General features: G+C 37.0%; 1 protein-coding gene across 1 annotated transcript in view; it reads left to right on the forward strand.

The window, feature by feature from the left end:
- Positions 1-22672, forward strand: part of SLC26A7 (solute carrier family 26 member 7) — a 106880-nt gene extending 84208 nt beyond the window's left edge. The window contains exons 12-19 of the mRNA XM_027625318.2: positions 2491-2597; positions 3670-3736; positions 7421-7558; positions 11696-11744; positions 16922-17022; positions 21378-21432; positions 21515-21618; positions 22637-22672. Coding sequence (XP_027481119.2) covers positions 2491-2597; positions 3670-3736; positions 7421-7558; positions 11696-11744; positions 16922-17022; positions 21378-21432; positions 21515-21618; positions 22637-22672 — 657 coding nt within the window. The remainder of the gene's footprint in view (positions 1-2490; positions 2598-3669; positions 3737-7420; positions 7559-11695; positions 11745-16921; positions 17023-21377; positions 21433-21514; positions 21619-22636) is intronic.
- The last annotated feature ends 242 nt before the right edge of the window (positions 22673-22914 follow it).

The raw sequence follows: 22914 nt of genomic DNA on the forward strand, positions 1-22914 counted from the left end.
TTGAATGAGGCGTTGGGTTTAGCTTGACAAAGCCTCCTAAGGTTGAAGTGGACAGGTCTTTCTTAGTTGCTAAGGAATTCAACAGTGAGAAGCCATGGATGATTGGGATACAATCTGGGCATAGCATTTATAGTGAGAATATTGCACAGACTTTTTTGGATATAGGTTATATTACCCAGTAGACAGAATATGTCCAGATTACTCAATAGATAGAATATACCTAAAATATCGTGGAAGTGAAGTTACCAAAGATGTGTATATATGTAAAATAATTTGAAGGTTGAAAGTTTAAAAAAATCATATAAGCGGTCATCACATGAAAAGTTAGAAATTTTTATTTCTTTAAATTGTTTATAGTTTAATAATGATTTCACTTTGAGCTGTAGATCAAAACCCTGTCTGAGGTAATGAGGAAATAGGAATCCAAAATGGAGACCATGGGCTCAGAGCTGAGTTTGAGTAACTGAACAGTGGGAAGAGAGTTCACATCTTTAGAAATATAATAATGTATATCAATCACCAGAACAGATCAGGAAGAGGTGAAGTGATTGATTAGCTGCTCAAATGTGTAGGGGTTTATGTGTTTATGTATTTCCTACTTGAGGTCAGCTTTGGGGTTAGCTTGTGTTTAGGGGCTGTGAGTGCTAATAGAGGAGGGATCAAGTGGGGACACATAATGAAAAAAATAGGAGCCTGGGAGTTAACAAATTCCTTATAACTGTGACAACCAACATTTGGATCTTTAATAGAAATTGTTACAGAATAGTGTTGGGACTTACTCTAACCAATGGAACTGTTTACTGGCTATGTTGTTAATTTACATTTGATATTTTTTTCAAAGCTATAAATGTAGCCCCAGGAAATAACTAAGCACTGTGAACCCAACTTACAATAGATGATGTTGTGGGAGAGTAAATATGCTTTAAAAATAGAACCAGATGGTACCAAAATTTTTGGTTGCTCTGATGAATCATGGCCTCTGGGCTCTGTGGTTTTTTTAAATGGCAGGAACCAGGATCCTCAATTCCCTATGCTATATTGAATCATGGAGGTTGGCCATGAGGAATTGGACTTATAAAGCTTTTGGTGAAGTCTTATTCTGCCACACCCGGGCGGGTTCAGTCAGCATTAAGGGATGAGTAAGAAACAAAGCAATCATGGCAAGTTGAAGTAATGATCAAAAACTTGCAGCCTTATTTTGTATGTGATGGAGCATAATGTCATACATTAGGGAGGAAAAATTACACCATATACATATAAAAGACTCAAATAATTGTCTTTTTGCCTGAATAGAGGAAAAACATCTGAGTGTCTAACCTATGAGATGACAGGCTGAGGATGATGTCATAGTAAGTCCTAACTTAGCATTACGTTTCTTGGTGATAGATCTGAACATGAGAACACTTAAAATATATTTTCTCTTTTTACTCCAGAATGTTTGTTTCTTCTATATCAAAAGGAATTTTATAGATAAAAATCCCTCCATTTACTTCCAAGGGCTTAGCTTTTCAAAATAGCCCATCATGAAGAACCACTGAAGCTCCATTTAGATAAATAATACAAAGGAGAAGCATTTTGAGTAAAAAATGCGATTTAGAAACATTTGCTTCAAACTTCTCACCCCACCCCACAAAAATCTGTGCTATCTTCAGATTATAAGGAAGTTTCTAACTTTTTCATTTGCATCTGAAATTGAATTAGTTTGTTGAAGATGTTTTAAAAGTTCTAATATAGCCATCTGGACAGAAAGAAATCAACTGAGAATTGTATGCATAGGTAAAGTGATGCAAATAATTTGGAGAAAAGAGAGAGCTTGAACATTTTGTTGGTCTGCTATTTGATAAATGCAGGATACTGTGTTTAGAAAATATCACCTTCTGTATTTCACAAATTATTTTGTTTTTAAAGATTTTTTTTTGCCAACAATAAACTTAGAAATGTCAACTATAATACAATATTTTGTGATAGATTGTCATTTCAGGTGGGTGGACAAAATTGTAATAATGTTGGAATCCCAGCTAAAGGAGAAAAATAATTTTCTTGCCATCTTTTGAAATATTCCCAAGACCTAAGTTGGCCCAGATTGTTCAGCTTTCACAATTTCATAAGAAGTCGCCCCTTGCAAATAAAATTATAACAATCTCTATAGTGGCTGATCTAAAAGTGGCATTGGTAGTGTTAGATTCAGTCATTTTAACCATTAACTATTTATAGATCTGAAAGGAAATGTTGTTGGAGATTGAACTAAGGGCTGGCAATTTCTAGAAATGAAAGAAGGTGCCTTTTCCCCACCTTTGCTGCTGGGAGTCCAATGGGACCAGGATTTGTTTCTCTGTTCCCGGGCTTCTGTTCACCACTTTAAAAATAATCTATTCTTGCTGAGAGATTTGGTCACAGGAATGTGAATATGGTTGTGAGGAATTTGGCGATCATGAGAAAGATGAGAATTACCAAAGGGCTCGCATCTTCTATTTCCTCTTTCTCTTTCAGGGCATCTGGGTCAGTACATATATATTTACGATATGCTTTGCTGCCAACGTGGGGTTGCTGTTCGGTGTGGTCTGTACCTTAGCTATCGTAATCGGTCGCTTCCCGAGGTAAGATCTTACTTAAATGCTGTCTATTTTGACACAACAGCAAAGTAAATGGAATCACCAGTTACTTTTATTTCTGTGGAATATTTAGTGCAACACTCATGTTTTAGTTGGTATCAGAGAATTAGAGATGAAAAGAAAACGTTTATCTACATACGATATATAACTATATACATATATATAAAACAATATAATAATATTGGTCTTAATGAAGAAAAATATCTTGTCCACACTATAAAGTAGAATATATAAAATCTATCAAAGTAAATAAATTAACCCATAGCCATACACTGTGTCACGGAGTTGTTTTTTTTTTTAAATCAGTGAAGGGGATATATTATCCAATGGCTACATAGAATCTAATCATTTAGAAATTTAAATAACTTCAGTAAATTTAATTTTTTAGAAGATAGATTTATATATATGTATATATATAAAAATTTCTTCTAGATAATTTATTGAAGAACTCTAGATAATTAATTGAAGATTTCTACTGAACATCTGTAAACCATTCCCCTATTTTGACCAGTTATTTTTCTACTTTCTGAGTGTTCATCATCTGATAATGCTTCTACTCATTTCTCATTCTTCCCTTGAAATTCTTTGTGAAATAATATACTTCAAAAAATTTTAAGTTTTACTTCTATAGAGTCTATATAGAGATTTCTGTAGAAATCTATCTGTGTAGATTCATCAGTATCTGGTCCTATCTTGCCATTGATACCCTCTTTACTTCTTTTTCCCCTAAAACAAGATTTTCCCAAACACTATACACTCTCATAACTCTTTTGGTCAATCTACCTCTTGTGGCTTGGACATATGGGGCTCTGGGAACCCAGATTAGGTAAATTGTATTTATTAATCTCTACTTAGATGTCTCCAGTGTTACTTTCTATTCCCAAGGATCCCAGAGAAATACAGATTTACCAATGTTTTGTGAACAAATGGGATGTAGGATTTTAACCATTACAGATAAGTTCTAATTGTTAAGATAAAATGACATCCTTATTACATTTTCATTGTTAATGTAGTGATTAGGAAATGCCATTTTATTTTTTATCTGACTGAATTCTAGGGCAAAGACTCTGAGTATAAAAAACATGAAAGAAATGGAATTGAAAGTGAAGACAGAAACGGATGGCGTAAGTTTAGTTTTCTTTTCCTTTGTGTAATTATTAACAATTTTTGTAGTTCAGATAGTTTTAAGGTATCATAAGTAAAGTATGATTTTAAATTCATTATAATTTTATTTTTAATGGACATGAACTTTCAGTGGTATATGTTTTTTTTATAATTTTTTTATTTCAGTGGTATATGTGACCACCATACATGTGGCAGTTGACATGCAACACATCAACAGAACAACAACAAAAATCTTGTATTAGCATTCAGCTAAGATGATAGCACAGTTCATAGAACTACAGCTCACAGTGGAATCATGGTTCAGATTAGTTCAGGCATTTGGAAACCTCTTTTCCATTCGCTAAGTTGCATAAAATAGTCAAACTAGACCAATAGTCTATTCTGAATTAAATGATGGAAGAAGATAGGAAATAGAGAAGGGAATAAAGCAAGGTTGGATCATGGTATTGCTTTTATTTATTTAACACAATTAGATTGTATTATTAGCAGAAGTTAATTAAGTCCAATAGTTATGGAATGCCAATAGGATTGGTTTCTTGTGCAGTGGACATCTTTTTTAAGGAAACAGCTTATGGAAATTGTCTTGCCCTGTTCATGCTTGGGCAGGCCAATTGTGTTTGAGTTCTAGTTTCTTATTCTGAAGGATGACCAAAACAAGTTTAAAGTGAGGCGAAAAAATGTTGACTTAAATATTTTGCCAATTTAAAAAAATTGCCCTCACTTTGAACCTGCTTTGTAAATGTTTGGCTAACTGTTTTTTTTTTCCTCTATCATATTTACTTGTTTCAGTACCTCATGATTGCCTTCAGAACAAAGAGAACTGGCCTCCCACCAGAAGGACCAATTGTCAGGGTATTTCTGAGTAGATTGGAAGTAGGAAGTAGCACCAGGAGTCCTTCTGTGACACGCAGGGAAATGGTGCACATGTTTACACATGCACATGCACGCGCACGTGTGCGTGTGTGTGTGTGTTTAAATTGAAGAATAATTAGCATACACCATTGTATTAGCTTCAAGTATACAACATAGTGATCAGTATTTATATACATTATGGCTTGTGTTTTTAATAAGTGAGAAAAAGTTTGCTTCATAGAGAGCTACTAGAGTCAGAGCCCTAAGAGTGTCCCAGGCTCAAGATTTCCACTAGTGATGCCTTTCTTTTCTTTCTTTAAATTTTCCTTGAGAATTTAGTGCTCACACAAAGTCCCAGCCTGGCTCTTGGGCCCCTAGAAGCCTCTGTGTATCCAACCTACACATACAGCTATGCACATTACCCTTGGCATTTGTGGCTTGGAAACAGAATTCCAGTTTGACCATTTTTCAGCTTAAAGATTATTCAGAAGAATAAATTCTATCATCCATTCCTTCTTTTCAGGCTAAATATATGGGCAAGTGAATGAGGGGATTTGTAGGGAGATAAAAATGCCAAAATTCACCCATGTTTTTAAACACTAGTTCCAGTGTAGTTACATAACTGAATAACTATGTCACATGGAAATGTTAATTTTCTTAGAACTTTACACTTCACTAATTATTTAATGTTTTGTATTAAAAATAAGAGGGAAAGAAAGCTCAGAGCAAGATTTGAATGTGAGTTGTTAGGTGGAGTTTTTAGCCAACTTCAAGTAAGGCAGTGGTCCACCACTCCCCTCCTCCGTTCATGCTCTCCCACCTTCTTCACATGAAACACACATCCTCGACCTGGGAGACCTGTTTTGGGGTGAATTCAACCCCATTGAGAATTTCTTTTCTGACACAATTTGAATCTTTGTTCCTAGACAAATACTTGTTTTTTAAAAAAGTTAAAACAACATATTGGCCCAATCATGTGGTATGATTGGTGGGTTGATCTTAGATGTGGGGCTTTTTTTCCCTAAAGATATTATTTATTCATTTGACACAGAAAGAGAGAGAGAGAGAGAGAGAGAGAGAGAGCGAACAAGCAGGGGAAGCACCAGAGGTAGGGCGAGAAGCAGGCTCTCCGCTGAGCAGGGAACCCAGTGTGGGTCTCGATCCTCATGACCTGAGCTGAAGGCAGATGCTTAACGACTGAGCTACTCAGGTGCTCCTGATGTGGAGGCTTTGTGATAACTAAATATAACAGACCCAAGAATTGTTTTATTTTTGGTTTGTAAGAGATTTACACTTTTTAAAAAAGTTTTTAATTCCAGTGAGTTAACTACAGTGTTATATTAGTTTCAGGTGTACAATATAGTGATTCATCAATTCCATACATCACCTGGTGCTCATCACAAGTGCTCTCCTTAGTCCCTATCACCTATTTAATCCACCCCCCACCCTCCTCCCTTCTGATAACCATCAGTTTCTTCTCTATAATTAAGAGTCTGTTTCTTGATTTGTCTTTCTCTGTAAGAGGTTTACTCTTGATTAAAAGTTAATTTGATAACGTAAGGTTTTTGTTTTCTGGAATTGTTTATTTGTAGCAAATCTCACTTTCTAGAGAAAGTTGTGTAGCCATAGAAATGTTTTGAGATTATGTAGTTTAAAAAAAAAATGTACCTACGTTGGGGCACCCGGGTGGCTCAGTCGTTAAGTGTCTGCCTTTGGCTCAGGTCATGATCCCAGGGTCCTGGCATCGAGTGCTGCATCGGGCTCCCTCCTCAGCGGGGAGCCTACTTCTCCCTCTCCCACTCCCCCTGCTTGTGTTCCCTCTCTCACTGTGTCTCTCTCTGTCAAATAAATAAATGAAATCTTAAAAAAAAGGAAGTGGAAGTCATATAGCCTGTTGATAACCACGCTTTAAAAAAATATGTACCTACTTTAAAAGATGAGGAAGCTGAGAGTAATACCTAATATTTTCTTTCTTTTATCTTCCTTTCTCTGCCTGTATGCTTCACTATTCCCTGGATTTCCTCTTCTATGCAAGTACTAAAGCCTGAAGGAGTATTGCTTTATTTAGTTGGTAAGGAGTTATTTCCTAGAACTTACTATCTTCTCCATTTCTAGGTCAGCCCCTGCCCCAAAGGTCATGGAGAGCATGATTTCAGTTGCATACCACCAATTGGTGCCAGGAAGACCTGGGCAATGGCCAAAGCAGGCTCCTTTTGTTTGGAAGCTTTTTCTTCTCCCTTCCTGCATCTCTTACCTACATCCTGGCAATCCGGTGTAACCTAGGCCTGCCCAGAGTGAAACCACATTCCCCATGCTACCTCTTGGTTTCTTTCTCCTAATTAGGACTATCAGTCACTTGTAAGGTTATAATTCCAGCCAAAAGAAAGCTATGTCATTATGAGGTAAATGACTGAGAGTTGACCCTTTAGGACATTTTCATTAAAAAATGCTGATGGTCAAGTGAATGAATTTTTGATTTCTAGATTGTATGGAAGACATACTTTTGGGAGGAGAGGGCTTCCTGGTACTCTCTGGATATCCTAAGATGCTGCCATCCCCAAATCAGTAGGAGTAAGGGCCATTTTCTGAAAAGATGCAGGCTCGTCTCCTAGTTATTAATGTTTTTTAGTAATGAGGAAGTACATATTTTCCTAAGAAGCATGATAGTATGTTAGGTTCTCCAAATAAGTTTTAATAACGACAACCTTGGCTAAAACATTGTTTCCATCATTGAGTGACATTTGTATTTGTAAGATTTAGACTCTTTGGATAGAGTTATCCTCCTTTATTTCATTCAGAACTCTGAATTTATTCCTATTCTCCTCCAAAAGGAAACCCTGCAGCAGGTGAAAATTATCTCAATAAATAACCCACTTGTTTTCCTGAATGCAAAGAAGTTTCATACTGATCTAATGAACATAATCCAAAAAGAAAATGTGAGCAACCAGCTACTGGATGATATCAGCAAGGTAGGATCAGCTAGTTCATGATTACAATAATGTACTACAAATAACCTTATATCGTGATACTAAGATACGAATCATGAAATATAATACATTATTAGAGTGCTTGGAAACCTCTCCTTCAGCAAAGCCTTCTATTGTATTATACTTTTCATTTGGTTCTTGTAGTTATTTTTTAGGTAATCACTCCCATTCATTCGTTCATTCACTCAGCATATATCTAGTGGACATGTGTACTAGATACTATAACCCTGAGAAGAATAAATAAGACAAATCATTTAGCTTAAAGGACCTTTTTACGAAGAGAAAAGAGTCCGATCCCAATCTAAAAGAGATAGAATACGATAAATGACTTCAGAGAAGCATAAACTCTTGCCATCATTATAACATTATTATAAAAAACTAGCCTTCTTTATCTCCACAGGTTATCTTCATTAACAGAGATATCAACTGTGCATCATGTTGATTGTATGTAAATAAGCTATCTGTGATTATTTGAATCCTTAAGCCCTTAAGCATGAACTTTGGAGCTAAGCTGCCTGGGTTTGCCATTGATGAGCTGTGGGAACTTAACTGAGTTATTAAACCTTTTGTGATTCAGTTTCCTGGTCTATAATCAGGATGATTAAATGAGTTAATATATGCAAGGATACTTGCAAGAACACTGTCTGGCCTACTCAATACTATAAAATCTTGACTAATAGTTTGAGCACAAGTAGTAACGTCTCCATGAAGCTTTCCATGACTACTTCAGATTACAATTCAGAGCGTGTATTATCCCCACTCAGGTACATAGGAAGTATTGACTCTCCCATTTCTAGCATCTCAGGAGCTGTCCAGTAACACATTCCTGTTCCTTGCAGCTTTATGCTTCTACCTCTGGGCCTCATACTAATCCACACCATAGAGGCCATAAACACAGGATCAGATATATTATTTGCTGGGCTCAGTGCAAAATGAAAAGGTGAGGTCCCTTGTTTAACAATTATTGAGAATTTCAAGATGGCATTAGCAGAGCATTAAACCACGTAGGGGATCCTTCTAAGCATGGGACTCTGTATGACCACACAGGTTGCAAGCCTACAAAACTGACCCAGCCTGTATATCTCCAGCCCTGTGTTTTCCTCTCACTGTACTTTTTAGAATGTCACTTTCAGCAGATTATTAGGAACCCCACCTGTAATTTTGGGTTGAGAAGAACTTGCACTCATGCCAAAGATGGACATCATTCCTAGTTGTTCAAGTTGAATACAAGGCCTCTTTCTTTTACAAAGCCATGCTTACTTTATAGCAGTGTTTAGCTCTGTTATGAGATAGGCAGGTTCTTGTGGCTGATGTAAGCTCACAACCACCACACACAGTGATATTGTGGGAAAATTTGTCCACAATTCCAAATAATCTAATTAACTCATAAGAAACTTGCAGTCTTATTTTACCAAAATGTAAATTTGCTTCTTGAAATGATATGCTTCTTTGTAGGTTTTATCATGTCTAGTAGAGTATCTGACATGAATATTCTTATAACCAGTTGTTTATTGATAGTTGATATTATTTTCCTTAGAATATTTTCCTGTAAGACTAAGGTTGTTCCAACGTGTTTTCAGAAATTGAAAATTGGCGTATCTTATAGCATATCAAGTCAGAAATAAACTTCATTAATGCAGCCTTCTGGGAGGAGGTTCCATATATATGATTTCACCTACTTGGGACTTAAGAAATTTGAGTCTAATAGTCAAGTAGAGTTCATTGAATCTAGGTTATTGGTACATAATGACATCCAAAGGGATTCTTTAACTCAGAACTCTATGGTGGCGAGAAGGGATTTCTTGAGAGTATGTTTCACTATAATGAGAATAATGCAAATATTGTATGTATTTACAGACTGTGAGTTTTAAAGGATACACTAAGGATTCACACGGTAATTTGGAAGCTCTGCTGTCTGAGGAATCAGAGATAAACCTTTATTCAGAATGGTTAAATGGATGGTCTTGAGTAGCATGGATGCTCTTTGGGACATCTCATCTTATTCTTATCATACACTGTGTCTGGGATATCTACTTCTGTTTTAAGACCCGTGCTTGTTCCAATTTCAGTTTTAGAATAAGGAGTCTGCATCAGTTAATTTCTGCCACAGCTTTACCTACTTTCACTGAACTCTGCACAGTGGTCCACAGTTCTGTCTTAAACTGGGGTGCTCTACTGGGGCCTTGGTCTTCTCTCCCAGCTGCATTTTCAGCAGATGGCCATGATGGACGGGCATTTAAAACAACCTAGGGCAAGAAGAATCACACTGTATTCAAAACACAAACTGATAAAGGACTTCCTGTTTTGTTATACTGTGACAGTATATTTCCTACATGTCATCATTAAATATCTTCCTGAATGTAGAAACTTAGGAGGATCTCAGGGTGCTAGTGTTTATTGAATTCATGTTCATTATTATATAGGTTATATATAGATACTCATATCATAATCACCATTTTGTGAATTCACTTTGCAAAGGAAGTTTCAATCTGCTGTTTATCCAAAATTTTCTTTTGCTCAGACCAGGTATTTTTTTAAATAGACTTTAGTTTTTGGAACAGTTTTAGACATACAAAAAAAAAAAAATGAAAAGTGTTAGTACAGAGAGTTCCTATACACCCTTGCACCATACAGTTTTTGCTGTTATTAACATCTTGGTTAGTGTGACATATTTGTTACAATCAGTGCTACATTATCATTAACTAAAGTTCATGCTTTATTCAGATTTCTTTAGTTTTACTGAGTGCCCTTTTTCTGTTCCAGGAGTCCATCCAGGATGTCACATTATATTTAGTTGTCCTGTCTCCTTAGAGTCTGCTTCACTGTGATGGTGTCCCAGACTTTTCTTTTTCATTGACCTTGACAGTTTTGAGTAGTATTGGTCAGGTATTTTGTGGAATATCCTTCTATTGGAATTTATCATGGTAAGATAAGGGTGTAGCAGTCCACAGGTAAAGAGTGTGGAGTTGTGCTTCACCTACTTGAGGGTGGAGTATCTACATAAATTATTGCACAGATTTCAGACAAGATTAAAGATAAGAGGAGGGAAAAGAAACTCACATTCACTGAATGTCTCTCAAGGAGGAGTCCCTTTAATTAGGCTAACTTAATCATCACCAGCCCCACGATGTAAGTGGTATTACCTGAATGCTACAAAAAAGGAAGATTGAGACTTAGAAATGTGAAATTACCTGGTGGAAATATAGCTGATAACTGTCAGAGCCGGAATTAAAGTATATAAGCTGCACCATTGGGTATCTGGAAGAGAAAATAGATGTTCTCTAGTCAGCCTTTAAGATGAAACTGCTGTGATGTCTTGGAGAAGTGGTATAATGTAGTGCTTGGGAGCATGAGGTTCTGAATGGAAAAGCATGAGCTTTGGTTTTAGCCGAGGTTCTTACTAGCTTTGTGACTTTGGTGAAGTTATTTAACCTTTCCAATCTTTAGCTCCCTCTTATGGAAAATGAGATTAGTAAATTCATAGGATTTTTCTGAATTAAATAATTAACGTAGAGTCCTTGGTATATAGCAAGTAGTCAAAAATATCAATTACTATGATCATCATTAACATTTGAGAAGTAGATAGCATGTGATCTCGTTAGAGGCATCAATTATTGTCAATTTCAAAGAACTTTAATTGTAGGATGCAGAGTTATTTTCATTTTCTAGCATTTCCATAAATCGGGACTGTTTCCCAGGCATTTTCATGGAGCTGCAGGTGAACAGTTCACTTTCATATAATATGAAATGTATGGTCAATGACTCTCTCTCAGAGAATGTTGTGTTAATGAGGTTAATTTCTGATTGGATACACTACATGAAAACGGATGCAAATGTTTAATTCCTGATCAAAAGTCAAAACAAACTTAGCCTTGCAGAAAATGTTCTGAACAAGATAGTCTGACTTGGGAATGTATGTTATTTACTGAGCTACTTAGAACCAATGGTCATTTTATTATTTCAATGTGTTGTATTTATCATTCTGAGAAAAAAAGACTAGTGAAAAATAATATTTCGAGCCTAATTTTCTTATTATTTATGGAGAAAAGAAAGATGTGCTGTTTCCAAGAACAGAAGTGAAATTTTTGTTATTCTTCTTTATATTCATTTTCATTTCAGTGTGAACAAAACACGTTGCTGAATTCTCTATCCAATGGCAACTGCAATGGTGAGTTAGCTTAAAAAAAATCTAAGTGTCCTGACTGAATATGGACCAGAGAATAAGTCTTCTTTCCTCTTCCTGCCATTCTGCCCTTCCCCCTGCTGTCCTCCTTCCCCTTTCCCTGTTCTGCCCTCCCCCGCCCCCAGTTCTACTTCTCTCTCCCTCATTCCTCCTGGTCCTCCCCTTTCCTCTTTTCCTTCTTCCCTTCTTCCTCCTCCTTCTATCTCACCTCCTGCTCCTTTTTAGAAGCGAGTTTAAGTAAAAGGTATAGACTTGCACAGGATGAAGTGTAAACTTTATTACAGGGTATTAAAAATACTTGCAATTAAAAAAATACTTGCAACACTGAAGTAAATGGTATTTATAAATGAATGGAAGGAAACTACAATGTCCGTTGGTTAGAATACTCAATATTGAAAAGGTGTCAGTTTTATTTATGTTGAATTGATTTATAAATATAAATTTAATCCCTATTAAAATTCCAATAGGACATTTGAATGGCAATTGACAAGCTTATTCTAAATTTGGTATAGCAATTCAAAAGGCCAGGAATAGGACAAGACACTCAAAATATGTGAACAAGGGGGAGAGAGTATTTTCTTAACTGTCAAGATATATTATAATGCTCTCATAATCAATGCAGTATGGTATTGGTTCCAAGATAAATGAACATATCAACAGGACAAAGTAGGGGGCCCAGAAGGGGAGAAAAATTTCACACATATTGGTGTTTGATTTGTGACAAAACTGACACTGCTGAGGAGAGAGGAAAGGACAGGCTTCCTGAGGATGTGACAATCATGTGTCTACAGTGAAGGAAATTATTCATTGTAATTCACACACCGTACCACCAAATCAGTACCAGCTGAATCAAAATCCTAAGCGTGGTAAACAAAATAAAAATTTAGAAGAGGATATAGGAGAAAATGCACAAGAGATGCAAAGCATTAAGCATAAAGAAAATTATCATTAGACTTTACTAGATCGTTTTTAAGAGTTTTTGTTTAATGAAAGCCACCATAGTAAAGCATGAGAAGATAAGCCACAGTGGAGGAAGATAGAACATATAACGTGGAGAAAGGACTGTACTCCTTTACAAATCCATGAATAAAAAAAGGCAGATGACCCAATAGAAATGGGTAAAAGACATGAGCAGGCATTTTCAAATTTGCCAGTAAACGTGTGAGAATATGCTTGACTATTACAGTAGTTACTGGAGCAATGCAAATTAAATATAAATATATAGAGAGTGGACTTAATTTACATTGCTCCAGTAATATGTATGTACATATGTAATTGGTAAAGATTTAGAAGTCTGACAATGCCAAAGGTTAGTGAGAATGTAGGACAAGAAGTCTCCTACGATGCTGGTGGGGGTGTAAAATGTTATAACTACCTTGGAAAATGGTTTGGCAAAATTGTATAAAGTTAAAGATATACATCCCTATTAGCAACAATTCTACATCTACTTATGCAATCTGCAGAAATGAGAGTCTGTGTACAACAAATTACACAAAGAAGACTATTCACAACAGTTAGTTAGGAATAGAGGCACAACTCGGGTCCCTGTTGTGGCAGGGCAGGCATACAGGAAGGGATGCTCAAAGCTGGGAGAGGAGGGCCTGGTCTGGAAGCAGTCTGCAGGGAGACAAGCACCTTACTCCCTCTGCTGTGGTCACAAGGTTATGAAAATGGAGGGAGAGGATGAACTTGAAAGAGATTTCAGCATGTCAGGAACACAGTCGGCACTGTTTGAGTGTTGGAGGAGGGGAGAGGGAAAAACAATGATTCTGAAGCTCTGAACCTCTCACACTGGGATGATGAGACCTGGGGGGAGTGGAAAGGGAAGATAAGTTGACTTCGGAGGGTGGTGTACATAAGATGCTGAGAGGTCATCCAAGAGACGTCCAGCGGGTTTGGGGAGAACACGGAATAGATCTGGAAGTAACTAAATCAAAGGGAGACATAGCTGAGCAAGGGATTGGGAAACAGATAAGAGAATGAAAAAATCCACCCCCCCCAATAATTTTCACAGAAGGGGAAGATTTGTAGTTGAGCATGATTGAATAATCAAAATCTATGAAACAAACTATATAAATGATAAGATGGCAGTCATCATATTTATCTGAATGAAAACAAAAATTGCTCAAATATGAAATCTTCCATTATCATTCCATTTGGGGAGGTCGTGTCCCCAAAACATTGTAGTCCCGTTATGCCATTCCCAAGAGGCCCTCCTGCACACATGTCTCTTAGGGTTCTGGTTTGCCAGCTGAACTCCACTCCTTCTCACCTGCTAAACTTCTACTCATCCTCCAGACGTCCGCTCATGTATTCTGTTTTTCTCTTCATTCCTGCATTTATTGTTTCATGACCTGTTCCCTCAGCAAATGTTTCTTGTATTTACTGAACATCTACTTAGTCCTGGGCACCATGACAGGTACTGCATGTTCAAAGCTGAAGAAAGCAGGCATGATCTCTGCTATCACGGATCCTAAAACTTGTCTAAAACAAGTTCCCTGCCCTCACCACCAATCCTCACTCCTCACACCAGCAACCCAGGTATATTGGTTTCCCATTGCTACTGTAACAAATTACCACAGACTTAGTGGCTTAAAGCAACACACATATATTATCTTACAGTTTCAGAGGACAGAGGCTGAAATGAATCCTACAGGAGAAAATCAAAGTTTTGGCAGGGTTATATTCTTCCTGGAGGCTCTAGACGAAAATCCATTTATCTCCTTGCTCTTCCCAACTTTTAGAAGCCATCTGCATTCTGTGACTCTCGGCCTCTTCCTCCTTCTTCAAACCAGCAGCATGGTGGCATCATCAGATTTCTCTTTGACTTCTTCTACCACCACATCTTCTCTGATTCCCACCCTCCCACCTTCCTCTCATAAGGACCCTTGTGATTACATCAGAACCCCCACCCCCGCCAGATAATCTAGGATAACATCCCTATCTTAAGTTCTTAACTTAATCAAGTCCACAGAATTCTTTTTTGACATTTACAGACCTACTTACAGGTCTGGGGATTAAGATGTCCATTATGGACAAAGATGTCCATCTTTGGTGGCCATTATTCTGTCCCCCACACCAGGTCACTCCTATATCTCCTTAGCACTTTGTGCATAATTTTTCCAGCCTTCAGAATATTTCAAACTACTAGTTCAATCAGCTGGTTTCCTGGCTTGGTTGAGAGTCTATGGAGGGCAGAGAACTTCATCTCTCTTGTTTACCATTCTACTGGCCTTACTTAACACAGCACCCAGAGCCCCGAATATGTCTATACTGACTGACTGCTTGAATGAATGAACACATGAGATGCTTGGTAATATGTGCACATGTTTTCCAAAGAGAATGTTATGGTTTGTTCTAAATATTTCATAGCTCCTTGTTTTCTTGAGAAATTAGAGGTGCAAATCTGCTTCTCAATAGTTAATTGGTATCAACAGAAAATCCCTTCTCAAAAAATTATGAGTGACTCACAGACTGTCAAGAACCTTTTGAAGTATATGAAAAGCACTCTTAAATTATGCAACTATGAATACTTTTTAATTAAAGGAGTTAATGAATATTCTACAGGAAAGAACTGGCTTCCACAGTCTGGAGTTAATTGCCCACCCACACCTGATGGTTAATTTCTTTCTGAAATGTTGTTTTTTGTAGATAAAGCCCATCGTTTACCACATCCCACATGGGTATAGATTAGTTGTCTCCTTTGCACATGCTCCAAGCTTACCTCATTTTGCTTAAGGCAGGATATCAGCTGTGAATTCACTTTACTCTTTTCTACGATGATGTGATTTTTATTGCACTGGTTGATTTACTTAGAAGCTTAGAACACAAGGTTATAGCCATAAAATCAGTACAATGGCAGAACTGAGAGGGTACTGTGTAAAAGAAAACTTCACTTATTTGTGGAAACATTTCAGAAGTGTCCATTCTATTTAAATTTTCATTTGAGTGAATTGGTAACTTTACCACTAAAGATGTCTTTTTTTATTTGGAAAAGGCATCATGAATTGCTTCTCTTAAAATAGCTTACTTAAATTATTATCTACAACTACATGGCACAATTCATTTGTTTTATTTTATTTTGTTTCATTTTGAATGACCTGAAAATATGCTCTATTTTGATTAAATGAACAGGAAAGAGGAAACTGGATGTAAAAATGAAAGACAAAGCAAGCACCGTAGACAATAGAAGGGAAATTTTTGTACTGCGGTTGATAAAACCCAAACATTTTTATAGTTAACAGCCTATCACCACTTAAATTATGAAATAACTGTAAGAAAATATAGAGAATGACAAGTGCAATTTACAAGTGAAATAAGTGTGATAAGTTAGGGAAGAAGAAAAACTTGTTTCTTAAAGAATTTTTTGTACCTTTTATCACCATTTTCTGGTCATTTAGATCCAGTGACCAATCCCTCTAAATAATATCTAAATAGATTGTTTTTTCACGGTAGCATTGAGTTCAGATTGACAGATACGTTTCTTGTGAACTACTAGTGGCTTCCTGAAGCAGTGAGTTGATAAAAATTCTAAGATCTTTGACCTCAATGGAAAAAGTACCATGATTGATTAGCCATGTCTGTCTGGCTGAGGAATGGGAATGATAGAACTCATGCCATATAGTAATAGTTATAGATAATAATTTATGTGGCTTCTTTCAGGAAAAGCAATGCATTGACATTTTTTCAACATTTCTAAATAAAACAATTGCTAATATTTTTTTCAAATTATAGTTACTTTTTTTCCAAGCCTCTTTTGTAGATAGTACCAATGACAATTATGTTTTCTAGTAAATAAAGAATGAGTCTTAAAGATCTCAGAAAAATTCATATTTAAAAAATTTTTTATTTAACATAATAAAATAAAATTTAAAAAAAGAGGTTAGTGAAAATGCTGAGTTTCAGTTTGTCTCTCTGTGAAATGAGAGGTAATTAACGCATCCCATCTTCCTCTCTGAGTTACATAATAATTACCTGAAATCACGTTCAAATAATTAAAAGTTAAAGAGTTCAGAAGTAATCCGTAATTAAGTGAAAAATAGAAAAACTGGAAAGTGCTTGGAATCAGTCTTGTTAAACCACTGTTACCTTTCCACATTCAACAGTCAGCAGCAGAAACCTCTAAGAATTCTCCTTAACTCGAGTCTCTGTTTCTCCTACAGAGGAAGTGTCACAGCCATGCCCAAATGAGAAGAGCTTTTTAATCCTGGATTGCAGTGGAGTGACTTTTTTTGACTATTCTGGAGTCTCCATGCTTGTTGAGGTATTTACACAGCTTGTGTTTGGACTGATTCTTTCCCTTTTCTGTAGTAACAGGGGTTTTCACCAGCTACTCTCTCAGCCCTGGGGTCTTGACTCCACTTGTTTCAACATTCATTTTACCCATTCTCCCCTAAGGACATAGAACTTGACACCTCGCACTGCCATAGAGTTGTCTTCAGGAGATCCCATCAAGCTTCTGGTGCGCGTATGTGTGGGGTCCAAGGGTGGGGGTAGTCACATGGGGTCATCAGAGAGAACAGAACACAGGCTTGGGATGTAGTGGGCATGTAGTGCCTGCTGGGCAGTCAGCTTATAGGCTTCTAGAAAGAAAAGTCCCCTCCGTGAAAAAGTGGCCCTGGTGATGGCAGGATGTTTTCTCTCACCCTCATGGATGGATGTAGTTTCACCAGATACCATATCTGATCTCTCAAACAGTCCCCAGTGCAGGGGCTTTTCTCCATTCTATTGGATGATGGTGCTTACTTCTCTACCCCATGATCTTCATGGTGTCTCCTTGGTCCTGGTGTGCAAAATATAAAACTTCTTATTTCCTTCAAATGAACATGGCTCACAGGACATTTCTACAGAAAGAAGAATGCCTAATTTTTCCAATTCAAGGAAAACTCAGACACTTCTGGAATTTTTTTCCTCCACTTATTTTTTAAAAGATTTTATTTATTTATTTGTCAGAAAGAGAGAGAGGGCACACACAAGCAGGGGGAGTGACGGGCAGAGGGAGAAGCAGGCTCCCTGTAGGGAGCCTGATGCAGGACTCGATCCCAGGACCTTGGGATCATGACCTGAGCCGAAGGCAGACGTTTAACCTACTGAGCCACCCAGGCATCCCTATTTTTTTTTTTTTTTTTTTTTTTAGTAAATACTATGTCAACAGGGAACTTACCTCCTTTTTCCATTTGTTCTCTCCCTCAGTGTCTTAAATTTGTTGGGGAAGGGTCTTGAGGATGGAGCAACATCTGTTCCTCAACTGTCCTCAGTCCTCCATCAGCTTCTGCTGCATGGAACTCAGCTTACCTGTTTCTGGGTATCTGCTCCTGAGGGGTTCTCTACACTTGCTTCATAGTCTCTCCCATGGGTAGCTTTGTATTCTGCCAAAAACTTAATCAAAATCCTGTGAAAATTTCTGGAGCTCTTTCTCTGCTTATCTCCCTCATTTCCATTTCTCTCTCCCACAGATTTCGCCCACCTAATCCTTCCTGAACTCTACTTCCGTCTGCTCAGCTCAGTGAAACTCTTGCATTTTACTCAGGCATCCATCACTCTCTGGCCCAGAAGCAGCTTTGTGCAGAAAGCTGAGCTCTTAGAGAGCTTGTCTCATCTGTCTTCTTTCTCTCAGGGAACTCAGTCCTGTGCTCCCTGTTCCCACTGTCTAAAAACAGTTCGTATATTTTTGTTCGGTTGTCTACTTATTTATGGAGGATGGGATAGTCTTGTGTTAGTTACTCATCAGGGCAAGATGCAGAAATTGGAACTGGGGTTTTAAAGATTTAAGATCAGTAGTTTCTAGACGGTTTTACATTATGGGTATTGGTTGTTTTCTGTGGTGTTGTGTAGTTGTGCCTCTATTCATTTATAAATATAAATTTGAAATGTCCAAACTTCCAAATTCAAGATAGTCAGAGGTCAAAAAATCAAAAACAAAAACAAGAAACATAGTGCAAAAGTCAATTTCAGTATCCTTTCCTATGAAGATAAGGGTGAGAATTTGGGGAGGAGAAGCTGCTTGGTGTGAGACAGTCAGGGTGTGGTTCCAGTATCGTCCCACTAGCTATGAGGTGTGGGGGGAAATCATTAACCTTCCTGGATCGCAGTTTATTCACCCGTAAAAATGAGGGGATGATTTTGTTTCAGTATGAGCAGATATTTAGAAAGCAAATCATGCAAAAACGGTTGAGTGTTAAATATCCTAGACTTAAATCCAGTGGCTATTTTTGGTATGTCACCTTTCTTTTCCCCCCATATAATATGCTTTCATTTTCTTGTTGTTCACTATAAAAACTTTGCAGTTTGGCATAGTTCAACCTGAATATGTCATGTTTTCTTGCATCCAAATCTGGACTGTAGACAGATAGTTTTTGACTGGAGGGCTCCCTGTGTTCAGCCTTTCTCTTTCCTCTGCGTCACCAGGGTCTAGAAGAGTGCTCTTCAGTGGATGTGCAGAAGGCTCACCTGGGGTGCTCATCAACAGCACAGTCTTCTGGGTCCTAGTTTTGGTCCAGGAATCTTTATTTAAACAACCACAGGTGATTCTGAGGCAAGTGGTCCAAGATCATATTCTGAGAAACACTAGATTAGGATTGTCCCTTTACTGGGAAAGACCAGGATGTACAGTTTTTGTTTAATTATATTTTAAATTTATTTTGAATATGCTCAAATGTTCATTAGTGCCTCTCTCTAGATATTGCAAATCAGGATTAGAGTTAGTAAATAGGAGGAAATGGTTACCTATTCCCACTAAGTTTAGGATCTAAAGTTGAAAATTCAGAGGAATCCAAATAATTCGGGTACTGGGCATGCTGAGAAAGAGGTTTTTTGTTTTTTGTTTTTGTTTTTTTCCATTCATCTTCACAGTTTTAAAATACTACACAATGGAATTATGAGATAAATCAACCGATGCATTTCATTTTTAGATTAGTGAAAAATAACATTTACTCTTGGCCTGGTGTTTCTTATCTGTATATAGGACACCAGCAGTTTTGTGTCAATTTGCCTTTTTAATTTCCTTATTACTATTTGGTTTATTTCATCATGGTTACAGTAAATTATGGTGTATATTAAGAACATTGACTTTAAAGATAGATAAATCCTGGCTCTGAATATTAGCCATATAAAGAGTTCCATGACCTGGGCTTAAGTATTTACTTTTCTGTAAGCTGAAAGTAGACATACCCACTTCATCAAGTTGTGAAGCTTTGCAATGATGTATTGCAAAGAAAGAACACAACAAAATCTCTAGAAGTCAATAAGTACTCAATAATTCTAGCTTTTAATAAAAATTTTTCATTTTGCAAAAGTCATTTCTTAAAATGCAAATAGTATCATTGTGACTAATATTATTTTTTAGTTTCAGCCGCTAGAAGAGGGTCTAGAGTAAAGAACCACAGAGTCTCTTGAGCCATGCATGTCTTCTGCTTCCTAACATTCCTGGATTATTTCCTTAGTCACTGTAGTGCTAGGAACTTCCCATGTGAGTTATAGGTTGAAGGAAATGGAATGACTTCTATTTATTCTTCCACTTAGGGACACTGGGAAGGTCAGTGAACTGGAGATTATGTTTATCAACGTCAATAAACCACCTGTAGCAATGTGTTTGTGCTTCCTGAGCTTGAGAAAAAATCAAACACTCACAAGTTACCTTGAATTAATCCTTTTAACTTTATAAAAACAGGAGTCATTTATTTTGGCCAAGTTTCAGTCCATGTATTGTTCATTTGTTTGCTTATTTATTCCTGCTCAGAGTGACACATCTCCTATTACTCTGCAATTCTTCTAACATATAACGCTTACTTCAGGAACAATAGAAGGGAAAAATTTTGAAAGTATCATGCATACTCTTAGAATGCGTTGGAAATGCTCTCTATATTTTATATGTAAGATACTTCTCTATTACATAACCAAATCCATCCTGTTGCTAAAACTTCTCAATTTATTTTCGCTAAGTTTCGTGGATTGACTTTGGTCTGGGTGAATTCAAAATCTGGGCCTTCAATAAGTTGTTCCTCCATGGTGTTTTCTAGGACATGAATGAGGCAAGACTCTAAAATATGCCAAGCCTGTTAGTTAAGGACCCCTCATCTTGATGGACTTTTAAAATGGAAGTTGGGCAATCAAACTTGGCTTCAATTATTTTAGTTCTCAGCTTACCATCCAGGGATGGGACTTGAGAGTCCCTGAACAATCACAACTTGTTGTAAAATATTAAACTAAGCAGTAGGTCAACAGTTTTCATCACTTTTATCAATGGGGCCTTGACTTCCAGTCAAAGAAGGTTGAGAACAACTTTCTATCATTCTTACAGGGAAGGAAATGCGGTGTTTTAATTTTTATTAAATGAAGTTTCATTTATTAAATGAGCATGGAAGTAGCCAAATCTAGTTGCAAGAAAGGTAAATACCCTGCGGCATTAATCTTAATTGGTGAAGGCAGTCTTTTAGAAGTTTGCCGGGGTGTGCCTGACTGTGTAGCAATACCTCCCTCTGCTGGTCTGATATCATAAACATTGGCTTTTTGTTGTGTTTTGTTTTTAAATAGTAATTCTCCTTTTTTCTTAAGCCCGTCTTTTTCTTTCCTGCCTGCTCTCCTGAATTAATTATGGGTATACTATTTTCATCCCTCCAGGTTTACAATGACTGTAAGAGCAGGAGTGTGGATGTATCATTAGCACATTGCACAGGTAAGGGAGGGTTCTCGGCTAACATTGAACATGATCCTTCTGCTGCTCCAGCTAGCCTTATGTTACTTGTGTTTTCTTGTAGCTTCCTTGATAAAAGCAATGAAGTACTGTGGAAACCCAGACTCAGAGAAACCAGTTTCTTTTGACTCAGTATCTGCTGCACTAAGTAACATCTATTCAAGTAAGGTGAGCCATGCAAGTTGGCATGCGGGAGTTATACGAAAAATTAGAATGTAGAATCAAGAGCTTTGCTTTTTTTTTTTTTTTTCTTGTATTAGCCTATTACTCCTCTCAGAGTCCTCTGCTACAATAAAGGAATTTTTCCATTCCTTACTTGGATTAGTTATGAACATTGTTTAATAATTGGGTCTTCTACCAATATCATGGCTTAGAGGATTTGGGGATCACCTATTAAGTACAAACTGCTTGCTTGTAAAATAAATGCTTCTTCCAGGATCTACTATCCTGGGAATTTGAATCCACCTCTGTCAAATGCTAAAACTTTATATTAGCCTTACATAGCTTTTTTTTCTGCTCTGATACCCTTGCCTCTAAGTTCATATTGCCATCTTTGGAAATATTATTTGCAGAGCCCAGCACTCCCATGATATGAAGCATCACAGTTATCCTCCAAATACTGGGCTTTATAGTTAGTCTTTGAGCTGTTCCTAGAGCTTTGATTTCCTGCAATTTTTCTTTGACTTTGAATCATTTTGCTTTTCCTCATCCCTAGAACAGCATTTGGTTCTTTCCAGAGTCATCCCTATCACATTCAATCAGAACAGTATGTATTTACAAAATAATAATAATAACAACACAATTATTACTATTACTATTATTATGATATATCTAACATTTATTGGATGTTCCTTATATTGCAGAAATATTCTAAGAGCTTTACCTATATTAATTCATTAGACTTGCCACAACCTTATGAGGTAGATACTATTATTTAACCTCTTTTTAGAAATGAGGAAACTGAGGCCCAGGGAAGTTATACCATTTGTAAGTGGGAGAGCTGGTCTCAGAGTCAGCAGTCTGTCTGACCTTGGACTTGGAGCTTTCAACCACCATACTCTCATGCCTCACAGAATGTCTGTCTGCTTAACTTGGCTGGACAGCTTGCATCAGTTGCTACTGTTCTTTGATTATGGTACCAATTTAAGAGTGGAACATGTGCTTATTTCTTCCTCTTCTATTTTAGAATTTGAGCAAACTCAGTGATCACAGTGAAGTCTGAGACCCTTTTGCTGCAGTTCAACTCTTGCCTTTAGCAACTGCTCTGAAGAGGCCATACATACTCTGGCTTTTTGCACAGCCTTTTTTGTTGATGAGATCCTACAGATGACCTGGACTATAAGGATGATGTGACTTAATAATCACGTAGCCACTGGTCAAGATTCACCAGCCATTCTTCCTAATCTTTGTTAGTAAGCAGATTTACTTAGTAGGTTATTGTAGACTTATTTTATAAAAATTGGT

This window comes from Zalophus californianus, chromosome 4 (assembly GCF_009762305.2).
Source record: "Zalophus californianus isolate mZalCal1 chromosome 4, mZalCal1.pri.v2, whole genome shotgun sequence".
Classification (NCBI taxonomy): domain Eukaryota; kingdom Metazoa; phylum Chordata; class Mammalia; order Carnivora; family Otariidae; genus Zalophus; species Zalophus californianus.